The sequence below is a fragment of the Drosophila pseudoobscura genome, chromosome 4, assembly GCF_009870125.1.
Source record: "Drosophila pseudoobscura strain MV-25-SWS-2005 chromosome 4, UCI_Dpse_MV25, whole genome shotgun sequence".
In the NCBI taxonomy this organism is placed as follows: domain Eukaryota; kingdom Metazoa; phylum Arthropoda; class Insecta; order Diptera; family Drosophilidae; genus Drosophila; species Drosophila pseudoobscura.
In genome coordinates this window covers 13,975,492-13,999,539 of record NC_046681.1, presented here as the reverse complement: position 1 = coordinate 13,999,539, position 24,048 = coordinate 13,975,492, and the positions used below count along the sequence as shown (strand labels likewise).

At 45.0% G+C, this 24,048-nt stretch overlaps 3 protein-coding genes across 5 annotated transcripts; 2 read left to right on the top strand and 1 right to left on the bottom strand.

Annotated features, from left to right (window-relative positions):
- The first annotated feature begins 924 nt into the window (after window positions 1-924).
- Cht10 (Chitinase 10) lies at window positions 925-12,148 on the top strand. Its single transcript, XM_002132203.3, has 8 exons — window positions 925-1,035; window positions 4,156-4,214; window positions 4,279-8,088; window positions 8,155-8,340; window positions 8,396-8,675; window positions 8,740-10,275; window positions 10,341-10,521; window positions 10,584-12,148. Exons 2-8 carry the CDS (start codon window positions 4,182-4,184, stop codon window positions 11,965-11,967), a joined length of 7,410 nt encoding a protein of 2,469 aa, XP_002132239.3. The 5' UTR covers window positions 925-1,035; window positions 4,156-4,181; the 3' UTR covers window positions 11,968-12,148.
- Window positions 12,149-12,693: 545 nt separating this feature from the next.
- Window positions 12,694-23,358, top strand: LOC6903360 (transmembrane protein 65). Of its 3 annotated transcripts, none has more exons than XM_002132205.3 (6): window positions 12,695-13,562; window positions 22,165-22,290; window positions 22,431-22,472; window positions 22,534-22,601; window positions 22,658-22,861; window positions 22,932-23,358. In XM_002132205.3, exons 1-6 carry the CDS (start codon window positions 13,262-13,264, stop codon window positions 23,067-23,069), a joined length of 879 nt encoding a protein of 292 aa, XP_002132241.3. In that variant the 5' UTR covers window positions 12,695-13,261; the 3' UTR covers window positions 23,070-23,358. The 3 variants fall into 3 exon arrangements, with proteins under 3 accessions (XP_015035300.2, XP_002132241.3, XP_033236763.1); XM_033380872.1 differs by having other exon boundaries at window positions 13,433-13,562; window positions 22,170-22,290; XM_015179814.2 differs by lacking the exon at window positions 22,165-22,290 and having other exon boundaries at window positions 12,694-13,562.
- Obp28a (Odorant-binding protein 28a) lies at window positions 13,584-14,221 on the bottom strand. Its single transcript, XM_001357201.4, has one exon. It carries the CDS (start codon window positions 14,150-14,152, stop codon window positions 13,721-13,723), a length of 432 nt encoding a protein of 143 aa, XP_001357237.3. The 5' UTR covers window positions 14,153-14,221; the 3' UTR covers window positions 13,584-13,720.
- Window positions 23,359-24,048: the final 690 nt, after the last annotated feature.

Below are 24,048 nucleotides of genomic sequence, written 5' to 3'. Positions count from 1 at the left end.
CTCATTTTGAGTATCGGCAGTGGGGACTGCAATTTACCGCAATAAAATGAAGCCGATTGAATACTTATATACTCCATATTCTTGATTAAAAACAACGAAAATAATATAAATAAAGTAAAGTTGTCTCCGTATCCATGCGTTTTTATAAAATACTCTGTAATTCTATAGAACTCCTCGTATTCTTCCATGTAATTTGGAAAATGCAATCACTTGCTATACAGTTACAAGTGAATGCCCCCTGAAATCAAAACAAATTAAGGAACCTCCTATCAATACTCCCCAATTAAACGCCTCTTTTTAGCACTCCAGCATCCATTAATCATCCGACTGCAACTCCTGCCATCAACAAAGCTGGCCAGACCCCTACCATTATGCAAATATTTCAAAGCATATTAATTAGGCCTCCTCGTATCAGCATCTCTTTGTGGAGAAATGGACCAGTTTCACGACTACGTGGGCGTTGACATCGGAAGCTCCTCCGTTTGCCGGCTGCCCGCGAATTTTGTTTTTATTTCAATATTCTCACATAAACAAGAAAAAAGGCCGCAAGAACAGGTAATCGGCTGTGATGCTGCTTTCTGTCTGCATAAATTATAAGGAATAAAGATAGTTCTTTGGTATACCCTAACCAATCAGCTTATAATATCCCATTATTGCTCTGGAAAAATATATATTATATTTTTTGCAATTTGTGGGTTACATTTTTATGGTAAGTCTTCCTTATTTTTAGCACTTTTTAATCCCCAACTTTATGGATAGTCATAATCCCGTTTCAAAGAGCATACAAGCAACGCTTTGGGGCTAGACAAAGCTCAACCTTTCATCTTTCTTTTACAAAACTTTAGAACGTTCTTCTTGAGACGTTCGTTTTTTTTTTTTTTTGCGTTAAATCGGGTATAAATAGGAGCCTCCTCAGGCCGTTTGCCAACAGTTTGATGGCGTCCGCGCATGCGTGAACGTTGAACGCGAATCGAAACGAGTGAAGGAATAAAGAAGTTTCGGATTACCCATTGGAATACCATTTTAAAGAACTGAGTGAGTGGGAGCAGTGTGGTGATGTGTTGTGTGCGGGGTACACTTTCTTTCTAGAATTTGTGTCGCCAGTTAAAAGAATAAAAAAAAAACAGTAAAATTAATGTACGAATGCATACAGTACAGTGGTGTGTCCAGTGGTTGATGGATTGAGTGAGTCGCGCGGCTGTACGTGAAGTGCATGGGGAATTTTAGTTGAAACAGAGCCCCAAAGAAGTTTATGTATTTTTAATAGTGCCACAAAAATACACGCGATTCTCCATGTATATAACCGAGTATATGTATATACTACTCGTTTCAGTGTAAATATATCCGAAAAGTCGCTGGATTCTCGTTCTAATTCAAATCTTCCACGCTGGCAAAAAATGTTTTCTACGACCAGAACAGAACACCTTTCACCGTAAACTCCCACGAAGAAAGCTGCCAACCGAAAACCGGACGCACATTGCGCAATCCCATGGAGCATCCATGGAGGATCCAGGGAGAAGAGAGAAAGATCTCTGGATCTTGGTCTTGGCGTTCAATGAACCCCCAGAACCTGAACCGCTCCGCTGCAGGCGCTTCCCAAGAGAAAGAGTTTTATCCCCAAAGAGTGTTTATCCCAAAAAACTTGTCCAACGTCTTTTTACACATATTTCTGCCCGCTGTCGTTGGTTACATTTCTTTATAATTACCATAAAATCGGCGATGTTACGTATCGTTTTTGGGGGACCACCACCAACGAAAAGAATAACATCCAAATACGAAAACCGGTTAACATCGTTAAGCTCTTAACCCAATTCTAAGGCGATTTGCATATCAGTCGAAAGGAGAAAAGAAATTGGCAAAACAGAGCACCTTTCGGCCGTGGGGGAGTGGGAAAAAGGGAAAGGGGCTTGGCGCCCGACCACAGATAATAAATCAATGACCAGAAGGCAAACAAAAAGATAATTTAACGGAACAGAGCCATAGATGATTATGAATTCCATGTTGTTTTAAGGCCAGTAGGTAGGAAAAGGCCGCCGGGTGACAGTTTCTAACATAATTAACCTTAAAAACAAAAAGCATAGTGAACATATAGGGCTATAGCCGACTAGCAAGTGTCCTAATCAATATTATTCTTGGAATACGAAAAAATCAATAAATCAAAATCACTTACATTCTTTTTTACACGAGATCCTCCGGTAAAACCGCTTTCAAATGAGCTTTTTATAAATTTTTATTTAATGTTCATTTCTTTTCCTTCTGGAATTGTTTGCCCTTGGTTTTTCACTCATTCGTTTGTATTTCACTCACTGTTTCACTCTTTCCTGAGTTTGTCACTTCCTTTTCCTTAATATTGTGCTCTCTTCGCTTTCCTCTTTCAATGTCAAATTCTAAGCGCATCTTACGTGCTTTGCAAATTTCCGCTCAACAATTTGCCCATTTTGTTTTTCACTTTTCTTCTCTCCCTTTCAGGCGCGAACAAATGCATAGAAACTGCCAAAAAATGCCTCACCTCGTAATAGTAAAGCCGCTTTCAAATGAGTTTTTTATAAATTTTTATTTAATGTTCATTTCTTACGACCACTTTTCCTTCTGGAATTGTGTGCCCTTGGTTTTTCACTCATTCGTTTGTATTTCACTCACTGTTTCACTCTTTTCTGAGTATGTCACTTCCTTTTCCTTAATATTGTGCTCTCTTCGCTTTCCTCTTACAATGTCAAATTCTAAGCGCATCTTACGTGCTTTGCAAATTTCCGCCCAACAATTTGCACATTTTGTTTTTCACTTTTCTTCTCTCCCTTTCAGGCGCGAACAAACACAAATGCATAGAAACTGCCTAAAAATGCCTCACCTCGTAATAGTATATGTGACTTGAACATGAGAGAGCGCCAACTAACGGATCTCCTGCTCTCAACTTTTTCCATGGGCGCACTGCGCACACCAATAGAACAAAACACAAATGTTTAAACTTCTTGTTTTGCCAAGCACTGACAAGGAATGATTTCGCGATGGCAGAACGTGTACGACAGCATGTTTCAACGTTTATTTTGCTAGTAACTGAGGTTATGTTGAAGCACGCATTAGTGAAAGCAACAAAAACCTACGTTCTAAACCGAGATTTGGTGTTATTTATTGTGATGCACACGCCGGGTGGTTTTTCGACATTTTTCACACAAAAACTTAACTGAAACTCCGTGGCCGACTTAATTTTTGTCAGTAATTTTCCGGCGGCATTTGAGCTGCAGGCGCGCGCGTGTCAAATGACTTCTAGCCGCTCTCTCGTCGCTCTCTTCACTCTTCCGTCGCTGCCTTCCCATTCCATTCGTATTGAATTCGAGCAAGGCCTGGAAAGGGAACAGTTATTCGCTTGCATTTTGGAAAAATCTCCATTTTATTAGATTAACCCTTCGAACGCTTTAACCCATCCGCTATTTGGGGTAAAAAAAACAAACAATTGAATTTAATCATCGCTGTTTAATATTCGCATCTCCCGCAAAAGCAAAACCGCAGTGACCACAAGTAAATTTATAATCTTTCGGCACTTTCAATTGAATTAGCTTAATTGTTTGCACAATACACAGAACAATATACTCGTACATATGAAATTAATGACCAATTTCGCCGGCATTAAAGATGTCACAGCACAAAAAACCAGTCTACTTTCATGCGAATTTATAACCATTTGACAAGAGGTGGGAAAGTTAGCCTGTTTTTTTTTTTCTATAAAAACAATGCTCAAGGTTCTACTAATTTGGGTACGTGCCAAGCCTGTAGACAATTAATATAATCAATTGACTTACAGAGTATACAAAAATAACAACAAAAGGCATTTCAATAAGTTCCGGGGGGCGCAAAACGTAACTTCCCAATTTACTTCCCAATTTGTCATCCAAGAACGTACGGCGAGACTTTACTTCATTTATATGTATCCCATGCCCCATCATGAGTCGTCGTGATATGAGAGGACACTGGGCGACGTGACAATGTAGGGTGTGTTTCATGCCTTTATAAATCATACACAGAAGAGTGCAGCCGGCAGTTCCCAAAAATGAAACATGAATATGTATGGAATATTCAGAAATACATGCATATAATAATTGCACTGCTTTGAATATAACGGATTCTGGCTAATATATGATAAACTCCATATCTTTACAGCCTGTCTGGAAGGAGATTCCAAGAAGATGCGTAGGCCTACTACGCTTTGCAGGCTGCTGGTGCGTATATCTCTGAACAAAATTCCTGACACCATAATCTAAGCCCATTCTCTCATCCTTCTAGCTCCTCTGGCTCTGTGCCGTGTCCGCCAATGGTCACATACGCATCGAGGCCCCGGAAGTGCATGTAGCGCCCAGTTACAAACCGGCTTTCGTTCGCTCTGCCGTAGAGAGCATGCCCCTGGAGGATGATGGAGGTGCCCTGAGTCGTTTCAGCGTGAGACCCTCATTTGGAGACACCTTTCTGCCGCTGCGCAGCGCCGTGGAGAGTGTCCCCACAGTGAATGAGAAGAATGTGGCACAACTAAGGGAATCCTCGCCGCTGCGTTCCTTTGTAAGGGACTCCGTTGAGGCGCCACCAAGTGACGAGGAAGAAGACTTTGAAGAACCCATCAATTTTGAAAGTTATGTGAGGGATATCGATGTGGGAGAGGAGCTCAAGCCGGAAAAACTCACTCAATTGTTGGAACCAGATCCCTGGACGGTGTCGGATAAATACGCTGCTTTCATAGCTCCTGGGACCACAGATGACTATCATCCACAGCCGTATAGAGCGGGCTCTGCGCATCAGGAGCTTCTCAAGAGTGTAGATATTGAAGAGCATCTCCTGAAGACCGTGAACATTGAACAATTGGAGCATATTGATGAGCTCGATCCTTATAGGGAACCCCAGTACTACGGGGCGCTGGCACAGGCGAATCTAGAGGAGCAGGAGCCCGCCTATGGGGCACTGGCGCACCTTAAGGCAGCCGAAAAGAAGAAAAACTACAATGCGGCACCTAAGGTCCTGTGCTACATGTCCAATTGGGCCTTCTACCGCAAGGCTGATGGACAGTTTGCCCCCGAACAGATCGATCCAAGGCTGTGCTCCGCGATTATCTACTCCTTTGCCTCGCTGGATCCGGATCATTTGACCATACGAGAGTTTGATCCCTGGGTAGACATTGAGAATCAATATTACAAGAGGATTACATCTCTGGGAGTACCTGTGCTGATTGCCATGGGTGGATGGACCGACTCCAGTGGCGACAAGTACTCCCGTTTGGTGAGCGATGATATCAAGAGGAAGGTCTTTGCCTCCAGTGTGACTGGGTTCCTCCAAAGACATGGCTTCAGTGGCCTCCATCTGGATTGGAATTATCCGAAATGCTGGCAGAGCGACTGCTCCAAGGGTCCGTCGAGCGATAAACCGAACCTCACGAAACTCCTAAGGGAATTACGAACGGAGTTCCAGCGCGTCAATCCCAAACTCCAGCTGGGAGTGGCCATATCTGGCTACAAGGAGATCATCACAGAGGCCTACGAGCTGTCCGCGCTCTCTGACATTGTGGAGTACATGACGGTGATGACATACGACTATCACGGCGCCTGGGAGCGACAGACGGGACATGTGAGCCCGCTCTACGGCCAGAGTACGGATAAATATCCGCAATACAACACGGACTACACCATGCAATTGCTGGTAAAGTTGGGCGCCCGCCGAGAGAAGCTCATACTCAGCATTCCCTTCTATGGCCAGAGTTTTACCCTCGGAAAGGCTCAACAAAAGTTGGTGGGCGAAGGCGTGGCAGCCACAGGACCCGGCGAGGCAGGAGAGCTGACCAAACAGCCGGGCATGCTGGCCTACTATGAGATTTGTCAGCGCATTCGCAAGTCCAAGTGGCAGACAGGCAGGGATTCCAATAGAAGATCCGGCCCCTATGCCATGATGAAGGACCAGTGGGTGGGCTATGAAGATCCCGCCAGTGTGGAGGCCAAGGCCCGGTATGCGGCAAACAATGACTTTGCTGGAGTGGCCGCCTGGACGGTGGACTTGGATGACTTCCAGAATCGTTGCTGCAGTGAATCGTATCCTCTATTGAAGGCCATCAATCGGGCATTGGGGCGTCTGAACACAGAGCCACCAACGCGCTCGAACTGCGAGCGTCCGCCGGCAGTGGTGACGCCTGTGCCGCCCCAAATGACGACCATAAGCAGCGATGGATCTGCGGGTTCAGGGCAGAATCATCAGCATACGACGGCTTGGCCAAGCTGGGAGGCAAGCAGCACCACAACCAAACCAACCACAACTTCCACCAGAGCCCCTACAACCACGACCAAGCGACCCAAGACCACCACAGCCAGCACTACCACTTCCTGGTGGAGCTCTACGACAACAAGGCGTCCCAGTAAGCCCACACGAACCACAGCCAGACCAGCCCACACCACAATACCCGCTGCTGCTGTCATTTATCCCGTGGTTCAGCCTTCGAACTGTGCTGCAGGTGAGTTCTATGCGGATTCGAAGAACTGCAATGCCTACTACCACTGCATCATTGCGGGGGAGCTCCGGCAGCAATTCTGTCCCGGTGGCCTGCATTGGAACAACGATGCCAAGGGCTGTGATTGGCCAGCCTCAGCTCAGTGTTCGGTAAAGCGAGAGACGAGTACGGCAAGGCCTCCGGCTCCGCAGCCTTCCACAGCGAGACCTCAGGCTCCTCCCACCTCAAAGAAACCCAGAAAGACCACTGCCAAACCCAGTCGGAAACCCACAAAGCCCTCGCAGCAGCAGGCGGCAGTGGGAGGAAGCACCACCAGAAGACCCTCTGCTGGCACTGGAAGCACCTCTAAACGACCCTCAGCCGTGGCTGGAAGCACCACCAAGAAACCCCATCGCACCACAAGGCGCCCACGCCCACCCATGTCTGCCCGCTGCAACGAGGGGGAGTACTACACGCACAAGAACTGTGGCAAGTACTACATCTGCATCAATGGTGCTCTGGTGCCCAGCGAATGCGGTGGGGATCTCCACTGGGATGGCATACGGAAGATCTGCGATTGGCCGCAGAATGTGCAGTGTGTGACGAGCAAAAAGTACCTGAGGATCACACAATCCACGCGGAACAGCGAAGAGGATCCCTGCAATGGGGAGGAGAGAGTCCCATATCCGGGAGATTGCTCCAAGTATCTGTTTTGCTTGTGGAATCGTCTGCAGGCGGCCGATTGTCCGCCAGGATTGCACTACAATGAAGCGCTGGGGAACTGCGATTGGCCAGCAGCTGCCAAATGTAATCAGAGTGGAGGAAGTAGTGGATCTAGCGGAGGATCAGGCACCAAACCGAAGCCTCCAGCAGCAGCCAAGCCTGCGCCTACAACAAAGAAGCCCACAACCACGCCACGACCCACTTATCCCACGGAGAAGCCTCTGCTGGAGCCCCTGGATGGCTACTACAAGGTCGTTTGCTATTTCACGAACTGGGCCTGGTACCGCAAGGGCTTGGGTCGCTACACACCCGACGATATCAACACGGATCTGTGCACCCATGTGGTCTATGGTTTTGCAGTGCTGGACTACTCCGAGCTGACGCTGCGCACCCATGACTCCTGGGCGGACATTGACAATAACTTCTATACGCGTGTCAGTGGCCTCAAGAGCAAGGGCATCAAGGTGAGCCTCGCTTTGGGGGGATGGAACGATTCCCAGGGCGATAAGTACAGTCGCCTGGTGAGGAGTCCCTCGGCCCGTGCGAGATTCATACGTCATGCTCTCGAGTTCATTGAAAAGTATGGCTTTGAGGGCTTGGATCTGGATTGGGAGTACCCCGTGTGCTGGCAGACGGAATGCAACAAGGGATTCGCCGAAGAAAAGGAAGGATTCACCGCCTGGGTGCGGGAGCTCTCGGAAGCATTCAAGCCCCGGGGATTGCTGCTTTCCACAGCCGTGTCTCCCAGCAAAAAGATCATCGATGCGGGCTATGAAGTGCCAGAACTTTCGCGCTACTTTGATTGGATCGCTGTGATGACATACGACTTCCATGGACAGTGGGACAAGAAGACAGGACATGTGGCACCACTGTATCATCATCCAGATGATGATTTCGATTATTTCAATGCGGTCGGTATTGCAGAAGGGATATTTCTCTGGCTTTTTCTACGATTCTTATCCTTTGTTTTCTTGCAGAACTATTCCCTGAACTACTGGATTGAAAAGGGAGCTCCGTCTCGTAAAATTGTGATGGGCATGCCTCTCTATGGACAATCCTTTACTCTGGAGAATGCCAACAATAATGGCCTGAATGCCAAGGCGCCAGGACCCGGTCAGGCGGGAGAATTCACCAAAGCTGCAGGATTTTTGGCCTACTACGAGGTGGGTCTTGGAATACCATAAACATAAAACAAACTTAACCCCTTTTCCATTTTAGATTTGCGATCGTGTGAAGCACCAGGGCTGGGAGGTTATCCAGGACGAACGTGGTCGCATGGGTCCTTATGCGCGCAAGGGCACCCAATGGGTGTCCTATGACGATCCGGAGATGATTCGGAAGAAGTCCCAGCTGGTTAGAGCTTTGGATTTGGGTGGCGGCATGGTGTGGGCCCTCGATTTGGACGATTTCCGCAATCGTTGCGGCGATGGGGTGCATCCTTTGCTAAGGGAAATCCATGATGTCCTGAAGGATCCACCCAGTGGCTATGAACCAGCGCGTGAGTTTTGGCTTGAAAGTGATTTAGTTTTTTATTTGAGAATGCTTATAATTCTTCTTTTTAGCTGGCTTAAACCCTGTGGAGCCAGAATCTGTGGAAGAGCAGGCCATTTCGGAGGAGGGAGGTACAGCTTCTGTGGAGAACGAGACAGCAGGAGGAGTCTCACAGGAAGTAGCAGGAGAAGAAGCCTCTCAGGAAGCAGCAGCGGGAGGAGAAACATCTCAGGAGGCCGCGGCAGGAGAAGCCTCAGTAGAGGCCACAGGAGAAGATGAAAACGAAGGCGAAGCCGTGGAAGTGGAGGCTGCAGAGCCAGAGCACAGTTCCTCCCAGGAATCCAGCAACGAGGCAGGTGGCTCCTCAGAGTCCTCCCAAGAAAACGAAGTCGATCCCAACGAAGACATCGAAGAGGGTGACTTTGAAATGGAAGCCCAAACCTCAGGGGACTTTAAGGTCGTCTGCTACTTCACCAATTGGGCCTGGTACCGTCAAGGCGGTGGCAAGTTCCTGCCCGAAGACATCGATGCGGATCTTTGCACCCACATTGTCTATGGATTTGCTGTTCTAAATCGGGATAAACTGACAATACAGCCGCACGATTCGTGGGCGGATCTGGACAACAAGTTCTACGAACGTGTGGTGGCTTACAGGAAGAAGGGCGTCAAGGTCACGGTGGCCATTGGCGGATGGAACGATTCCGCGGGCGATAAGTATGCGCGTCTGGTAAGGAGTGCCCAGGCCAGGGCGCGATTCATACGCCATGTGATGGACTTCATCGAACAATACGGCTTTGATGGCCTGGATCTGGACTGGGAGTATCCCGTGTGCTGGCAGGTGGACTGCAAGAAGGGCACGGCCGATGAGAAGCAGGGATTCACTGATTTGGTACGAGAGTTATCCCTGGCCTTTAAGCCCAAGGGTCTGCTGCTCTCGTCCGCTGTGTCGCCCAATAAGAAGGTTATCGATGCGGGCTATGATGTGCCCGAGCTTTCGCGCTACTTTGATTGGATCGCTGTGATGGCCTACGACTACCATGGCCAGTGGGACAAGCAAACAGGACATGTGGCACCGATGTACGAGCATCCCGATGGTACCGCCACCTTCAATGCCAACTTCTCCATCAACTATTGGCTAGAGAGTGGCGCCGATCGAAGGAAACTGATTATGGGCATGCCCATGTACGGCCAGTCCTTCTCTTTGGCCCAGTCGAGCGATCACCAGTTGAATGCCCCCACCTATGGCGGGGGAGAGGCAGGAGAGGCCACCAGAGCACGGGGATTCCTCGCCTACTACGAGATCTGTTCGTACATCCGCCAGCGGGGCTGGAATGTGGTCAGAGATGCCAGAGGCAGGATGGGGCCGTTTGCTTACTTAAGAGATCAATGGGTGTCCTTTGACGATGCTCCGATGATTCGCCACAAGAGCGAGTATGTGAAGGCCATGGGCTTGGGCGGTGCCATGATTTGGGCCCTAGATTTAGATGATTTCAAAAACGACTGCGGCTGTGAATCGTATCCTCTGCTGAAGACCATTAATCGTGTGCTGCGTGGCTATGGTGGACCGCATCCCAAGTGTTTGCTGGAAAATAGTGAGAAAACTATGAGTAAGTCGAGTATTTTCCTCCATTATCTATCTATCTTTAATGTATTCTGGTTGTAACTCTTTCAGTTTCTGGCGATAAAGAGTCTCCCAAGCCCACCATCAACACGAGTGCTGCTCCTCTGATAGAAACCCCAGGAGAACCCTCTTCTGGCCAGGCTATCGACTGCAAGGGAAGGAATTATATGGCCCATGAGAAGGATTGCAATAAGTATTACATTTGCCAATACGGAGAGCTTTTAGAACAGCGGTAGGCCTTGCAGAATTATATCCCTATATCCCCTATATTCATGCGATTTATTTCCTTTATAGCTGCCCAGCGGGTCTTCATTGGAATGAAAACTACTGCGATTGGCCCAACAATGCCAAATGCTCCGTTCGTGCGGATCAGACCACTCAAGCACCGGCCGTGCATCGACCAAAACCCACCAGCACCACAGTCTCCCCTGCAGCTGCTGCCACGAAGCCCACAAAGAAACCGTTTACCCCACCCAATAAAAAGCCTATCACGAGGCCCAAGCCAACGCCTGCACCTCCACTGGGCAATGGAGAGGACTACAAGGTCGTCTGCTACTTCACCAATTGGGCGTGGTATCGTCCTGGACAGGGCAAGTACGTGCCCGAGGATATCGATGCCAATTTGTGCACCCACATTGTCTATGGCTTTGCGGTGCTGAATAGCAATTCCCTGACGATCAAGACCCACGATTCGTGGGCGGATATCGACAATAGGTTCTACGAGCGAGTGGTAGAATACAAGCAGAAGGGTCTCCGCGTGACTGTGGCCATTGGTGGATGGAACGACTCCTTGGGCAGCAAATATGCCCGTCTGGTGCTCGATCCTCAGGCAAGGGCACGCTTCATCGAGAGTGTCCTCAACTTTGTGGAAAAGTATGGCTTTGAGGGATTGGATCTCGATTGGGAGTACCCCGTGTGCTGGCAGGTGGATTGCGCCAAGGGATCGCCTGCCGAGAAACAGGGATTTGCGGCTTTGGTGAGGGAACTCTCGGATGCCTTCCGGCCCAGGGGTTTGCTCTTATCTGCCGCTGTTTCGCCGAGTAAAATGGTAATCGATGCAGGCTATGATGTGCCCCAGCTCTCGCGCTACTTTGATTGGATCGCCGTGATGACCTACGACTTCCATGGTCACTGGGACAAGCAGACAGGACATGTGGCGCCTCTATACTATGTAGAGGGCGATGCCAATCCCTACTTTAATGGAAACTTTAGCATTCACTACTGGTTGGATCAGGGCACTCCCGCGAGCAAGCTGATCATGGGCATGCCCCTCTATGGACAATCCTTTTCCCTCACCGATCAAAAGCATCGCTCGTTGAACGATAAGACTGCAGGACCCGGACAAGCGGGCACCTACACACGTGCCGGAGGATTCCTGGCCTACTACGAGATCTGCGAGAAGGTCAGCAACGGCGGCTGGACTGTGGTCAGGGATGACGAAGGTCGCATCGGTCCGTATGCCTACAGTGGCAATCAATGGGTCTCCTACGACGATGTGGCGGACATTCGACGCAAAGCGCAGTTTGTCCGGAGTCTGAAACTTGGCGGCGGCATGGTCTGGGCCCTGGATCTGGACGACTTCCACGGTCGTTGCGGCTGTGGCAAGCATCCGCTCCTGCGCACCCTCAACCAGGAGCTGCGTGGCATACCCGGACAGCGGGCCAACGATTGCACATAATAATACGTTTTGGAATATTACTAAGTGATCACATATCGTACGCTACGACGCCTACAAACCTAAACACCCAAAACCCATTGCTGCTGACTGGGCTCGCAATCTACTGTCAAGATTTTTGCCATTTAGTTGTATAAGCACGAATCCAATCCCCCCAATAAACTGATATTTTATTCTAAACAAATATTCTAAATGAGTTCCACTCCTATCAGCTTTTGTCAGCCATTAACAGGGTGTCAATTTGAAAAGAATAATTGAACCATTAAGGAGTGGGATCAGGTCAAGCAGTGTCTTATGCACATGAAAATCGATTATACATACATATGTACATATGTATATACTGGACCTCTCGTAACCACACCTGGGACTCAATTGGAGAAGCCCTTACAGACAAAATATGTTGAGTGAAAAGAGCACTGCGACTTACATATTTGGTGACAGACGGCCCAGAAGCGCGAACTACAATGATTTTACAGAGAGGACAGCCAAGGACAGCATAGTTTATTAGATGATAAAATATATGAAAAATGTATAACTTTAAAATGTATGTAGCTTTTTCATAAAAATCGTACCTTTTTTGTTTAATAATTCGCTATGCTATCGCTCTTGTCTTTTTAGACTCCCGCTTATTTATTTCTCTTATTTACAATGTGACCAGTCGTGTAAAATTGGGTTCCTCTGTAGTTCCCATGTAGCAAATTTCATCCCTGTGTAGTTTCCATGTATCAAATATATAATTTGCCGAGTCAGCTGTTTGCTACCACAATCAACCGACAAGGGTTGCTTTGTTTTTTCAAAATATCAATATCAGTAATGAGTAATTCATTATATTCGTAGAATATTTATCGCGCAAAGGCATCAATATCAAATAGTGTTTAGCTCTCTGGCGGTGCTTCACCCCAGAATATATTAAATTGGTACTTTAAGGTTTAACTATAGAACATAGGGTATAAAAACTTCCAAGCAGTCATATAGTGTTTCACAGCAACATGAGTTAGCAACATGTGGCCGGACAATATTTCTATGCCGCCCCAAAAGCCCCAAAACCCCACTCGTGTTGAATGAACGTGTCGCGGATAACTAGTCTGAATTCGGAAAAATCCGCTTTGTTGGCTTCTGTGTGTGTGCGTGCTTGTTGTGTGTGTGTGCGTGTGCGTGGCAAAAGTTTCTGTTTTTGTTTATACTTGCAAGCCGCTCTCTCTTAGTTGTGACGTCACATCAACGATTCGATCATCTTGCGTGCAATTGCAAATTGTGTAATAGTTTATTAATAAATAAAACCGAAAGCATAGTGAAAATGCGACGACAATGTCAGGCTGCATTCAGGCATCTAGTGCGTCACTGCCAGGCGCCCACAGCCACAACGATAACAACGACAACGACAACAATGGGAGCCCGAAGATTATGTCTGCTCCCACAGTCGTCTCTGCTCCAACAGATGCCCCTGCTGACTCACAGACGGTACTCGAAGTTCAGCACCCACCTGAGCGAGGAGCGGGCCATGGAGCTGCTGTGCAATTTGGATGAGGAGGAGCGCCACAACCTGCGCGATGCCTTGGGCAAAATGGATGCCGACAAGGAGAAGAAGATGTACGAGAGTAAGTGTGTCCACAATAAGATTTGCTCTTTCAAATGCCATCATTTACTATCTCTCTAACAATTACATCGAAACTTAAACAGAGTTCGCAGTGGAGTGGCCACTCCTGGTATTGGTCTTTGTCCGGTTCCATCGTCCTTGGGGGCACTTGGGGTTCCTTTACATCAGGCCATGTTTGACGGCCTCGCTCTTGAAGCAGGCGCCATAGGCTTCGGCAGCCTCGCAATGGTCATCCGGCACACTGATGGCCGCACAGATATCACCAATCTCCATGGCGATCTTTAGCTTGGCAGGATCGTTGCCAGTGTACTGCTTGGCCTTCTCGTGTCCGGCGACAGTGTCCAGCTTTCCGTTGCCGTCGAGCAGACCAAACTTCTTCATCACACAGGCACGCAGGCACTTGCCCTCGTAGGTGGCGGCCGGCTGTTTCTTGACCAGATCCTGCAGATCAGTGTCTTTCGCACCCACTTCGCCCAGACAGGTCTCGGCGGCCTCCATCATTTTGGCCATGGCCTCCTTCTCGTCAAAGCCGCGCACCAAAACGGCGCCCAGGAGCACCACAGCGAGCAGAGAGCACACAAAACGAGCCATAATTTTGCTATTTTTTAGATGCTTAGATGTTATCCCAATGAATCGAATGACAAACTGATATATCTCCAAAGATATGGCCCACATTTATATAGCTCCCCGAACCACAAGGGAGATGCGCTCAGCTGTGAAATGATATACCAAAGCGTTTAACAAAACTTTACAATGTCCCCACAGCTAATTGCCCAAATCGCAATTGTTATTATTTAGATTTTGCACAGCTCTACTCGAGTACTATTCGAATTTATGCCAGTTTGTTGAGCTATAAGCAATAACTGAAACAGCAGCCGCCGCCCACATCCGACACGCAGGTCTCTACAGAAATAGTACTCATCCAAAAAAAAAATATACAAGTGGCTCTCAATGTCATCTCATCATGACGCGAGAGTTTTTCTACTTTCGGAAGGAAGTCTCTCTCTCTCTCTCTCTATCTATCTATCTATCTATCTGTGTGCGTCCTGCAAGTCCTTTTGGACTGTGCGTACGTGACCAAGGTCCTTTTTTGCTCCAGAAATCACCACAGATTTGCCATTTCCCATTCGCCCTTCCTGCGTTTGAATGGGAGCAGTTCTAATCGTATTTCTTTTTGCTCCTACGTGCAACATGTGTATTTTCGGGACCAAAAATCAATCCCCACGTGCGACTGTTCATCATTCAGTTAGTCGCCAGGCCACACAAATTGCGTTTGACAGATAACAGGAGGAACAACCATTCCCCACTCTTGTTCTCTTTCTTTTTCCGACGGTAGTACCCTTCGTATCTGAATGAACATTGGGTAGATGGTTAGATAAAAGGTTTATGTTTTACTCTACCCAAAAAAAACGTCTCTTAAACGAGCCCTTATTTGAGAGTAATAAGAACCCGATTGAAATAATTCTAGTAATTTCAATAGATAAAAGTTCAATCTACAACTCTGCCGAAGGGTGACCTTGTATCTTTGCAAATTATAGATACCACAGCGTATTTCTCTACCCCAACAGGGAAACAGTTTAGAAAATACACACAAAATTCTAGAATTTCCCAATTTGCAGCCGGAAAAAACTGGAAAAAACTGTTTGTCCAACAAACACAATATTTGTTTTACCTTTTCCCTCGCTCGTTTTGCAGGCAATGCAAATGAATATGGAAAATACTCTACCACTGCCTGCCTCCAGTGAAAAAAATTCTTTAAATATGTGCATTTATTTACGCAGTAAAAACAAAACAGAAGGCAAAAGCAAAAGCAATGCCCTGCATTTAGTTTCGTTTGAATTTTTTCGCTGCTCATTAAAATTTGAACAGAGACCGAGATCCGACCTTAGAGAACTATTCCGTACAAACAAACAAAAAAAGAGCAGCAGCAGGAACAACTTTCACGTTGCTCTGGTTGCAAGTTGGCTTTAATTGAATATGAAAGAATGTGCATACAGCATTAGATACACTTTTCAGACAAACAAAATTGATTTTTATCCACGCTTCAGGCCAGTGTGCCGCTATATAATTAAGCAGGTGTAGTGACGGAGAAACATATAATTTGGCTTGAATATTGTAGGAAATAAATGTTGTTCTGCCAAAGAATCATCTAAAGACCGATTTAACCATGACTGTTATAGGAGATAGTAGTAGTAGGATATAGTAGTAGTTATTTAAATGCCTCTGTTTAAACATGTTTCCATTGTTTTCATAGCCAAGCCAGACGCTAACGTTTTTGTTGAGGCACAGGTGACGATTTAAGGGCTCCGAAACGCTCCCTTAATTTTGGAGTAAGTAGCCGGTGGGCTATGGAAGGTTTTTTTAACACCTCACGGCTTGTAGAACGATTATTGAGAAACATTCCAAACTATAATCTATGAAGTATTGTGTATTATCTGTGCTTAATTTATGAGATAGAACAGCTACCTTTCCTTACAGCAAACTTTCCTTAAATATATGGAATGAAAAAGCCCGCCTTAATTTCTTAACAAACCCCTTTCCATATTTATAATACCCTCCTGTTTCTGTCAGAGTTAAGCAGAACTTTGCACACTGCAAACTTTCTGATTAGTTTTTCCGCAGCCTCTGGCACAATGTCGGCGGTCTGGTTCTGATGTTGTCACAGCGAAAAATGTTCGGGGGAATCTGCCTGTGAATTAAACAGTCGCCAAAGAGGCGTCTGTTGACGGCATTGTCTTAACTAATCAGCGAAAGCACTTTGCGGTTTGCTCACGTAACGCCTGACGGCTTGCGGCTAATGCAGATAACAACTCGTCGACGGTGATTTAGTAGATGCCGGGCAGAATGTTCAACAAATGCTCAAACACCAAAAAAAGTGAAGCACCGCAGCACGTGCTTGAAAGATAGCCAACAAATTTTTATATTGAAGATAGGAGTTTGTTTTTAAAGGACATTTATGTTTTTTAAGGAATAATTTTTGAGGATTTTGGAGTGCGAGAATGGATCAAGTATTATAATTAGAGATCGATCTGTGCGAATTTGTACTGACCATGAACATAATTCCACGAATGTGCCTCCCTATAGAAACAGGGCTAGTAGAGAAATTGGCAATTAATAAAAATAAGAGATTCCAATGCCAATAAACCGTCACGTCCTTGCTTCCAGCTGCTGTCATTGCTTTGAGATTTATTCTTCGACACAGACGCCTGTCAGATGCAGACGCGAAAAGTGCCAAAGAAAATGCGCGCGAATCCCGTGTGCAGTCGCTGATAATTTTATTTTTTTTTTGTTGAACTGCTTTAAATATTTAAAGTTCATGCGCAGCACTACTATAGATATATAGTTCCAAATCCTCATTAAAATCTGACTCACTTAATTCATATTTGTTTATCTTTGCTTTATCTGTGATATTCTTTTCGGCCATCAATGTCTAACGTCGGAACCTCTATTATCTGTATTCTATATCTGCCAAATATACTATGAAAGAGGCGCCTGCAGATGGTACTTGTAGGAATAAACTCTGTGAGTGCCTTTCGCTTGAAACTTTTTAACGAATCAACAGAAATGGAAAAACTTTCGTTGTCTTCAATTTGGTGTCTAAACGGCCACTTAACTTAGTTTTGGAGTGGAAGAAATACTGCAATTTCTAGGCCAATAACTAGCCAGAAAAAGTAGAAACAATTCTGGTACAAAGATAAACCGAAACGATTGTAATACAAAGAAAAATAACCAGAAACGATTGTAATAGCAAAAAAAGCACCCCATTTATTTCTTGTTGCTTCTTGCCAACCGCAAAGGTCTCTCCCTCTCTCTAGGAGGCGGAGGTGTCAGAAGGGAAGCTTTTTTATGACTTGATGGCCAGGCAGCGCAGGCCATAAAGCTCGAATCACTTGTACTAGACCAAGTTAATGAAATTAGCGGTTCGCTAGGCACCCTGCACTCCCAAAGGAAGCCCGCAGAAAAGTTCCACGCCACAGGCAGCGAAACTCTTGAAAGTCGAACAATTTGTTTGCCATTGGGGTGGGTCCTTGCTGGGATTGGGGTGGGGCGGGGTGGGTGCCCCAACGCCTCGTTGTCCAAGGTTCTGTAAGCACTAAATGATGTTCATTGTGTGGCTGGGGCTGTGCGGAGAAAAGTCATGAGGCTTGACAGCCAGTAAGGCATTGGAAGTGCCTTTTGGCTGGAGAACATATTCTATTAAATCCCGATTTGACCCAATTGGGAGGCACAGCATGGAATCTCAGTGGCTCAATCTCTGAAAATTCGTTCCACTTTATAACAATTACCCTGTCGAACATCGTACATCGCATGCTCTGGCTAAAATGGATGTGGCTATAAATTTGAAAGCCGAAACGAAGCCACTGAAAAATCGATACGGAAAAATCACAGCAATTTAAATTGAACGCAGGGTGAATTATCCTTCAATAAACTGCAGTTAAATGCGCTGAATACTTCACTCAAACTGCAGTTTAATTCCGGTGCATTCTAAATAAAACCTGACAGCGCGTGGCTGTGTATACTAGCTATAGTAATTTGATTCAATGTGTGAGGCAATTTCCTTGAAGCACGTGCCAACAGCTCTTCAGCGAGAGAGAGAGCGAGAGGGTCCTGGAGTAATCTCTGGCTCCTTTAGAGGCAACAGCTGCTGCTGCTCCTACTGCTGTGTATCTTTAGTCGGAATACCCAAAGGAAATTGCTTTCTGCTTGTGTTTTTTCGGGCCATAAAACAAAGAAAATCGTTAGTCACAGTCACAGGCACAAGACACACGCAAAGGTGCGGGCCCAATAAAAGTGAAAACCGTGCGTTTAAAGCTCTCCGCTCCCAGATGCTGGCCCGGGATGCCTGGGATTGTGTGGACCCCTGGATGGGGTGGCTGGGTCGGAGGAGGCTTGGAAGGCGGAGGCCACACACAACTAAATACAGAGGATATATACACAAACCATGCTCTCTGACAAGGCTGCTTGTTTTGTGTGGGCTTCAGCCTGAGAGCCTCGGGGTTTTATTGTATTTCCTCTCTGATTGTAACACATTGTGGTGCAGGAGGATTAGCTGGTTTTCGGTTACGTTTTTAAAGGCCACGATAACACGTTAACGCCGTCGAGGCTATTGGAATACAAAAGGTAAAAGAGCTTCAACTTTAAGTAGAAGTTGATTTGACTACACCCTGAGGAAAGCTTTAGCTGTGCTCATAAACTTCGTAGTTTATTCGAAACTTTGTAAAGGATATTCAGTAGCTTTACCCAAATATAGCTTGAATATTTGGCCTTAAACAGAACTAAAAGCAAAGTCTTTAACTTCTAAATCCACTTTTAAGACAGCCTTTCTGAGTTTTGGGGCAGTCCAACAGCAAGAAAACACCCTTATTAGCGAAACTCGTTTCGAGCATCATGCACACGCCATGCATGTTGAGCATCAATAGTCCAGCAATCATGCACACGACATGTAATTTACTGTTGTGCGTTCTTGGTCATTCTCTTCTACAGGATTCGCTTTTGCCTCATATTGGAACGATGGGAACTGTTTGGAACAAGAGCCTGCCCACGACCTTCTAAAGAGCTATGAGTACGCACATAATTTTAATTTTCCTAATCTTTGGTTAAAGCCTCTTTAATGCACCCGCAAAACTGCATTGCCTTTTCCTCGTTATAAATATAGACTAACATCAAATTATAGTCTTCACACAGCATCCAACATCTGACCTCAAAGTGTGCTTTTCTCACCCGATGACCTGATAAAAGGCCAGCAAATATGAGAGATGTGTTTGGTGTTGATATGGTTTTTGCAATTTAAATGCAAAGTAAGTGTTATGTAAATTGCAAAGGAGCTCCACTTCACTCCACTCCACAGATACGAACATATATCATCCTTATATACCTACGCATTCCCGCGCCAGCTCATGTCCCTTGGTGATGGGATGCTTCTGCTCCCTGCCCTTGATGATGGGATGCTCTCTTGCTCCTGTCCCTTTGTGGGGGGGCTGCTTTTGCTCTCTGGCCATGAACTGCCTGGGAAATCGTTCACAGCAGCAACAGATACTCAAAAGGAGGCACACATCGTACCGTATGTATATACAAAATCCTGTGCGCATACGTACAACCCACGTGGGGGGGGACAGGGACGTAGACGTGACTTCCTGTTGCTTCCTTTTTGAGTGGGGTATGGTGGTGTCCCCTCTTCCTCGGTGGATGGGAAAATTGCTCAGCCAACATGGCACCCCGTTTATCTTTTGTAGCCCCCATAAACCTGAAAAGTTTAAGTTTTTTTTATACCCTACCAGAGGTAAAAAATGAAAAAGGGAACCGCTAATGCCATAAGATATATATTACTTTTGGTTCTGGATTATGCAGAGAAACGATATGCATCTTTTCCTGTCTGTTTCTAGATCTTGAGCAATTTCTTTGCAGCTGCTTAGGATACATAAACAATCTCCCGAGCAAAGAGTATAAAAACATCTGCGAAATGAACTTTTTTTGATGTTTTTTCCTGCTTTTACCCTCCCGAAAAAGGTGAAGACCATCTCTCTTGACTTGAAAGTACTTGAATATTATATCTCGAATTGAATTTCAAAGGAGACAGCAAGGAGCAGCCACTCTCTAAGAAAATTCTTTGATTCCCAGCATCGTGAGATAAAGTCGCGTGCCAAGGAAACGCGATACCAAATGCACTTCAATGGGAGTACAGTGGGAAATCACAACCAGGCCCCAAATAGGATAGGTGTCCCCCTGTGTGCGTGCCACCGCATGTGGCAAGGTCAGAATTGCTCCCGAAGGCATTCCTGCGATTTTACGACATGATTTAAGGGACCCGAGTGGCAATTCCAATGTTAAACACTTTGGGGGTCAAGAGAGGAGGCAAGAGATGACATAATTACCCAGCTTATGGCCGCCAGTGTCATGTGAATGCCACTCACATGGTGAATGAATACACACGAGTGAGTAAGGGTATATGCTTATGTGTGACACTGTCTGACAAATTGCGCCCCTGCGGCCGCTTCTACGGGTACTATTTGCGGTTCAGCAGATTGCTCAGAGTCCGCATCAGGGGCGGAATAATTAATTAAGGCGCCTGCTCATAATGATCAACTAATGATTTTATGGCGTATCCTAATTATTCGAGGATACAGCATATTAAATCCTCCGAAGTTTTTGTAGAAGAAAGAACCCATTAAAGGGGAGTTTGTCATGATAGAGCCACTGACTTTCGTCCTTGAAGTGTAATTAGAATGTATATTCGTAGCGTCGGCGCGCGAAAGCGTTGCGGCTAACTAAATTCCGCTAAAACAAGCGTAAAATGGTCCTATTAACAGGCCTTTAGCACACATAGAGCACACACACCACGCATCATGCACGGGCATGCTTTTAAAGGCGTGAAAGTGTGGATGGCAGCCCCTACTTGAAGGATCGACTATGGGCATACCCACTAAATTAGGGTACATAATCTTTGCAGAGAAAAGCATCTAAAGGACAGAGGAATAGACAGGACGAGACTTTAAAAATACATTCTCTTGAAGTACTGCCTTTTATGACTATATTCTGGATTATATTATAAACGAATAAAAATGATTTTTAATTAATTGGTTGATAGTAGCTATGTATTTAATTCGTGCCACCAAATATCAGCCTCATAACAGCAGAATTGTGGATAAAACATTAATTTTCTTAATTTTTTTTAGAGAATAAAATAATTTTAAACAGTTTTGATCGGAAATATAAGAAACTATCTTCAATCAGTATAGATTAAAAACGAAATAAAATAAATTAAAATAAAAACCACACAAATAAAAATTTAAATTTAAATTATAAAAAATAAAAATAAATACGGAATTAAAAAATTAATTCTAAAAAATAACTTTAATTTTTGTAATTCTTTTTTATAATAACAAATCTTATAGACCGAAAGCTCCTTTAGTTCTTAAAGATTTAAATGCGGGCTTACCTCCCCTGTTGCAAGTATCTCACAAATACACCTTCCCTTCGACGTTTGCCAGGGTATAATGATGATGCGGGAAAACTTCTCGCACACACACACGTACGCATATACTCCCCATAGGGGCTGTTATATATGAAAATATTCATAAACCACATATGTACACACACACATAACAGCAAGGTCATAGTGCATTGAATTTGCATTTTATGTGGCTTAAATGCAGGTCGTAAATAGCCAGAAGCGGAAAACTAAAGAGCCAGGGAGATGAACGGGGAGAACCCTCTTTGGTATTATGTTTTATGAACGGAAGTAAGCTGCAGTGATCCATTAATATACAACTACAATTTCCTATTTCCATTAAACATTCTGCTCTATTCTATTCTATTCTATTCTACTCTATTCTATTCTATAAGCATGCAGCGAACATACATAATTTAGTATTTGTTTAAGCCATCAAACAGTTACAAATACTGCAATTAATCTGTTCTTTTTTTGCATATATACATCGCCTCTTGATTTTGAACCATTCGCTCTACACAAACAACAAACAACTCTACTCTTTATGCCCGAACAATGGAACAACAACACTCAATCACACCGAATCACCGTCTCTCCATACTCTATCCACACTGTCTGTCCACACACACATCTGACAATTACACGTATTCTGTAGGCCAGCTGGCTGTTGGCAGTTGGCGGACTCGCTTCGGACGACTCTCGAATAAACCGACACTGGGCCAGGTGGATCCTTCCGGCTCTTTTTGTGCCGTTCCCGATGAATGGCTGCGAAAGAAAATGGGTAAAGATTCAATCAGCTACTAACCAAAAAGGTGTCCTGTCCCCTTCTTCAAGATTCAACTGCAATTCGACTAACCGATTTTCCCCTTTTTTTGCTGTAGTGGAGATTAATGTATTTACTTTCGTTTCTCTCATTCACAGTTGAATCGGCAGCGCCACCCACCGCAGGACAATTGTCCAGCAGTAAGTATTGGGTATACATTTCTCCTAATTAAAGCCCTCTAAATGTATTTTCTTCTTGCAGTTTTTTTCGTGAACGCAGTGCCCTTTATAGCCTTCGGTTTCCTGGACAATTTCATCATGATCACGGCTGTGAGCTTGTCTTTGAATAAATAGTAAAAGCAAACGCTAACGTTTATCAATTGCAGGGCGAATACATTGAGCTTTATATGGGCCATTTCATTACCCTCTCCACAATGGCTGCTGCGGGCCTGGGGAATACCATAAGCGATATTATGGGCATTACCATGGCTACATATGTGGAGCACGGATGTCAGATATTGGGTCTCAAGCAGCCTCAAATGGCGCCAGCGCAATTTGAGCTCAAGTCCAGCAAGCGAGCCTCCAGTTTTGTAAGTAAACGGATGCCCACAGAAGAACTCGAAGCAGCAGCTTATAACAATAATAATTCTATTATTCTAGGGTCGTATTATTGGCATCACAGTGGGCTGTTTGCTGGGCATGTGCCCCTTGTGGTTTATGGAAGAGAACAAGGATGCGGCCGGCTTTGGGCCCGTGGCTGCAGCCGACAAAGAAGAGGCACAAATTGTACATAATTAGCTTAAAGTTACTCTGGTCAATTAGAGATGCTGTATTGTCTTTATTATGTTTAATTTATTGTTACCATCTGAAGATTTTATTTTGATATTTTGATATTAGACTTAAACTGCCGGCTGATTGATTTGCTTTAAACGTCTACGTCTTGGCATTTCATTTCCTTCAACGAACAGACGACAAATTGTATTTCCATCGAACGGAAGCTCAGTTGCAATGCATAAACGAACTAATGAGACACTCAATGTACCTACTAATCTATTGTACTACTATTAAAGTTCATCCTAGCTCATAATCTACACGTATACTCTTTTATAGCAACAATTAGCCTCTAGAACATGTACATTTTCGCGCACCGCACTGGCTCTGCTCTGACTGCAACTAAAATCGTTTTTAGATAGAGCCTTAACACTCTCTATAATAAGCTCTGAGAACGAGTACTTCAGTTTTGTAAACCTTGCAGAGGGTTTTATACTTGTATTTATAAACCTTAAGATATAATCAAAGGCCATTCCGATCCGTCTGTCTGTTTACTATAAGAAAGAGCAAACAATTTCTAAAATATGTGTCTACATAATCCTGCCAATATAACTCCAAATCGGTTAGCTTTATCATTAAGTATAAAACCTAATGATCTGCATGGTTACTACTAAAATCTTCGGCTCTCGAAGCGAACCTTTCTTTGTTGTATTTTTTGGGATATTTTTTTGTGTGTCCTTTACAAGCTAACGAATATCTATAAGTATCTCTTACTTAGATACATACAAAATATATATAGAATAATGTGTTGTAGCTGTAAATGGTCCAAATGTAATACAAGTAATCAAAATAGTCATTTTTTGTAGAGAAATAATCAAATAGCAAGCACATTAGACAAACAAATTATAGAACCCACTGGATCTGCTGTAAAGAAAAAGGTACCAGTACTCGTATTTATAGAAAAGAAAACTCCCGTAGAAACCGCTTTGACTGTCCTTTCCACTAA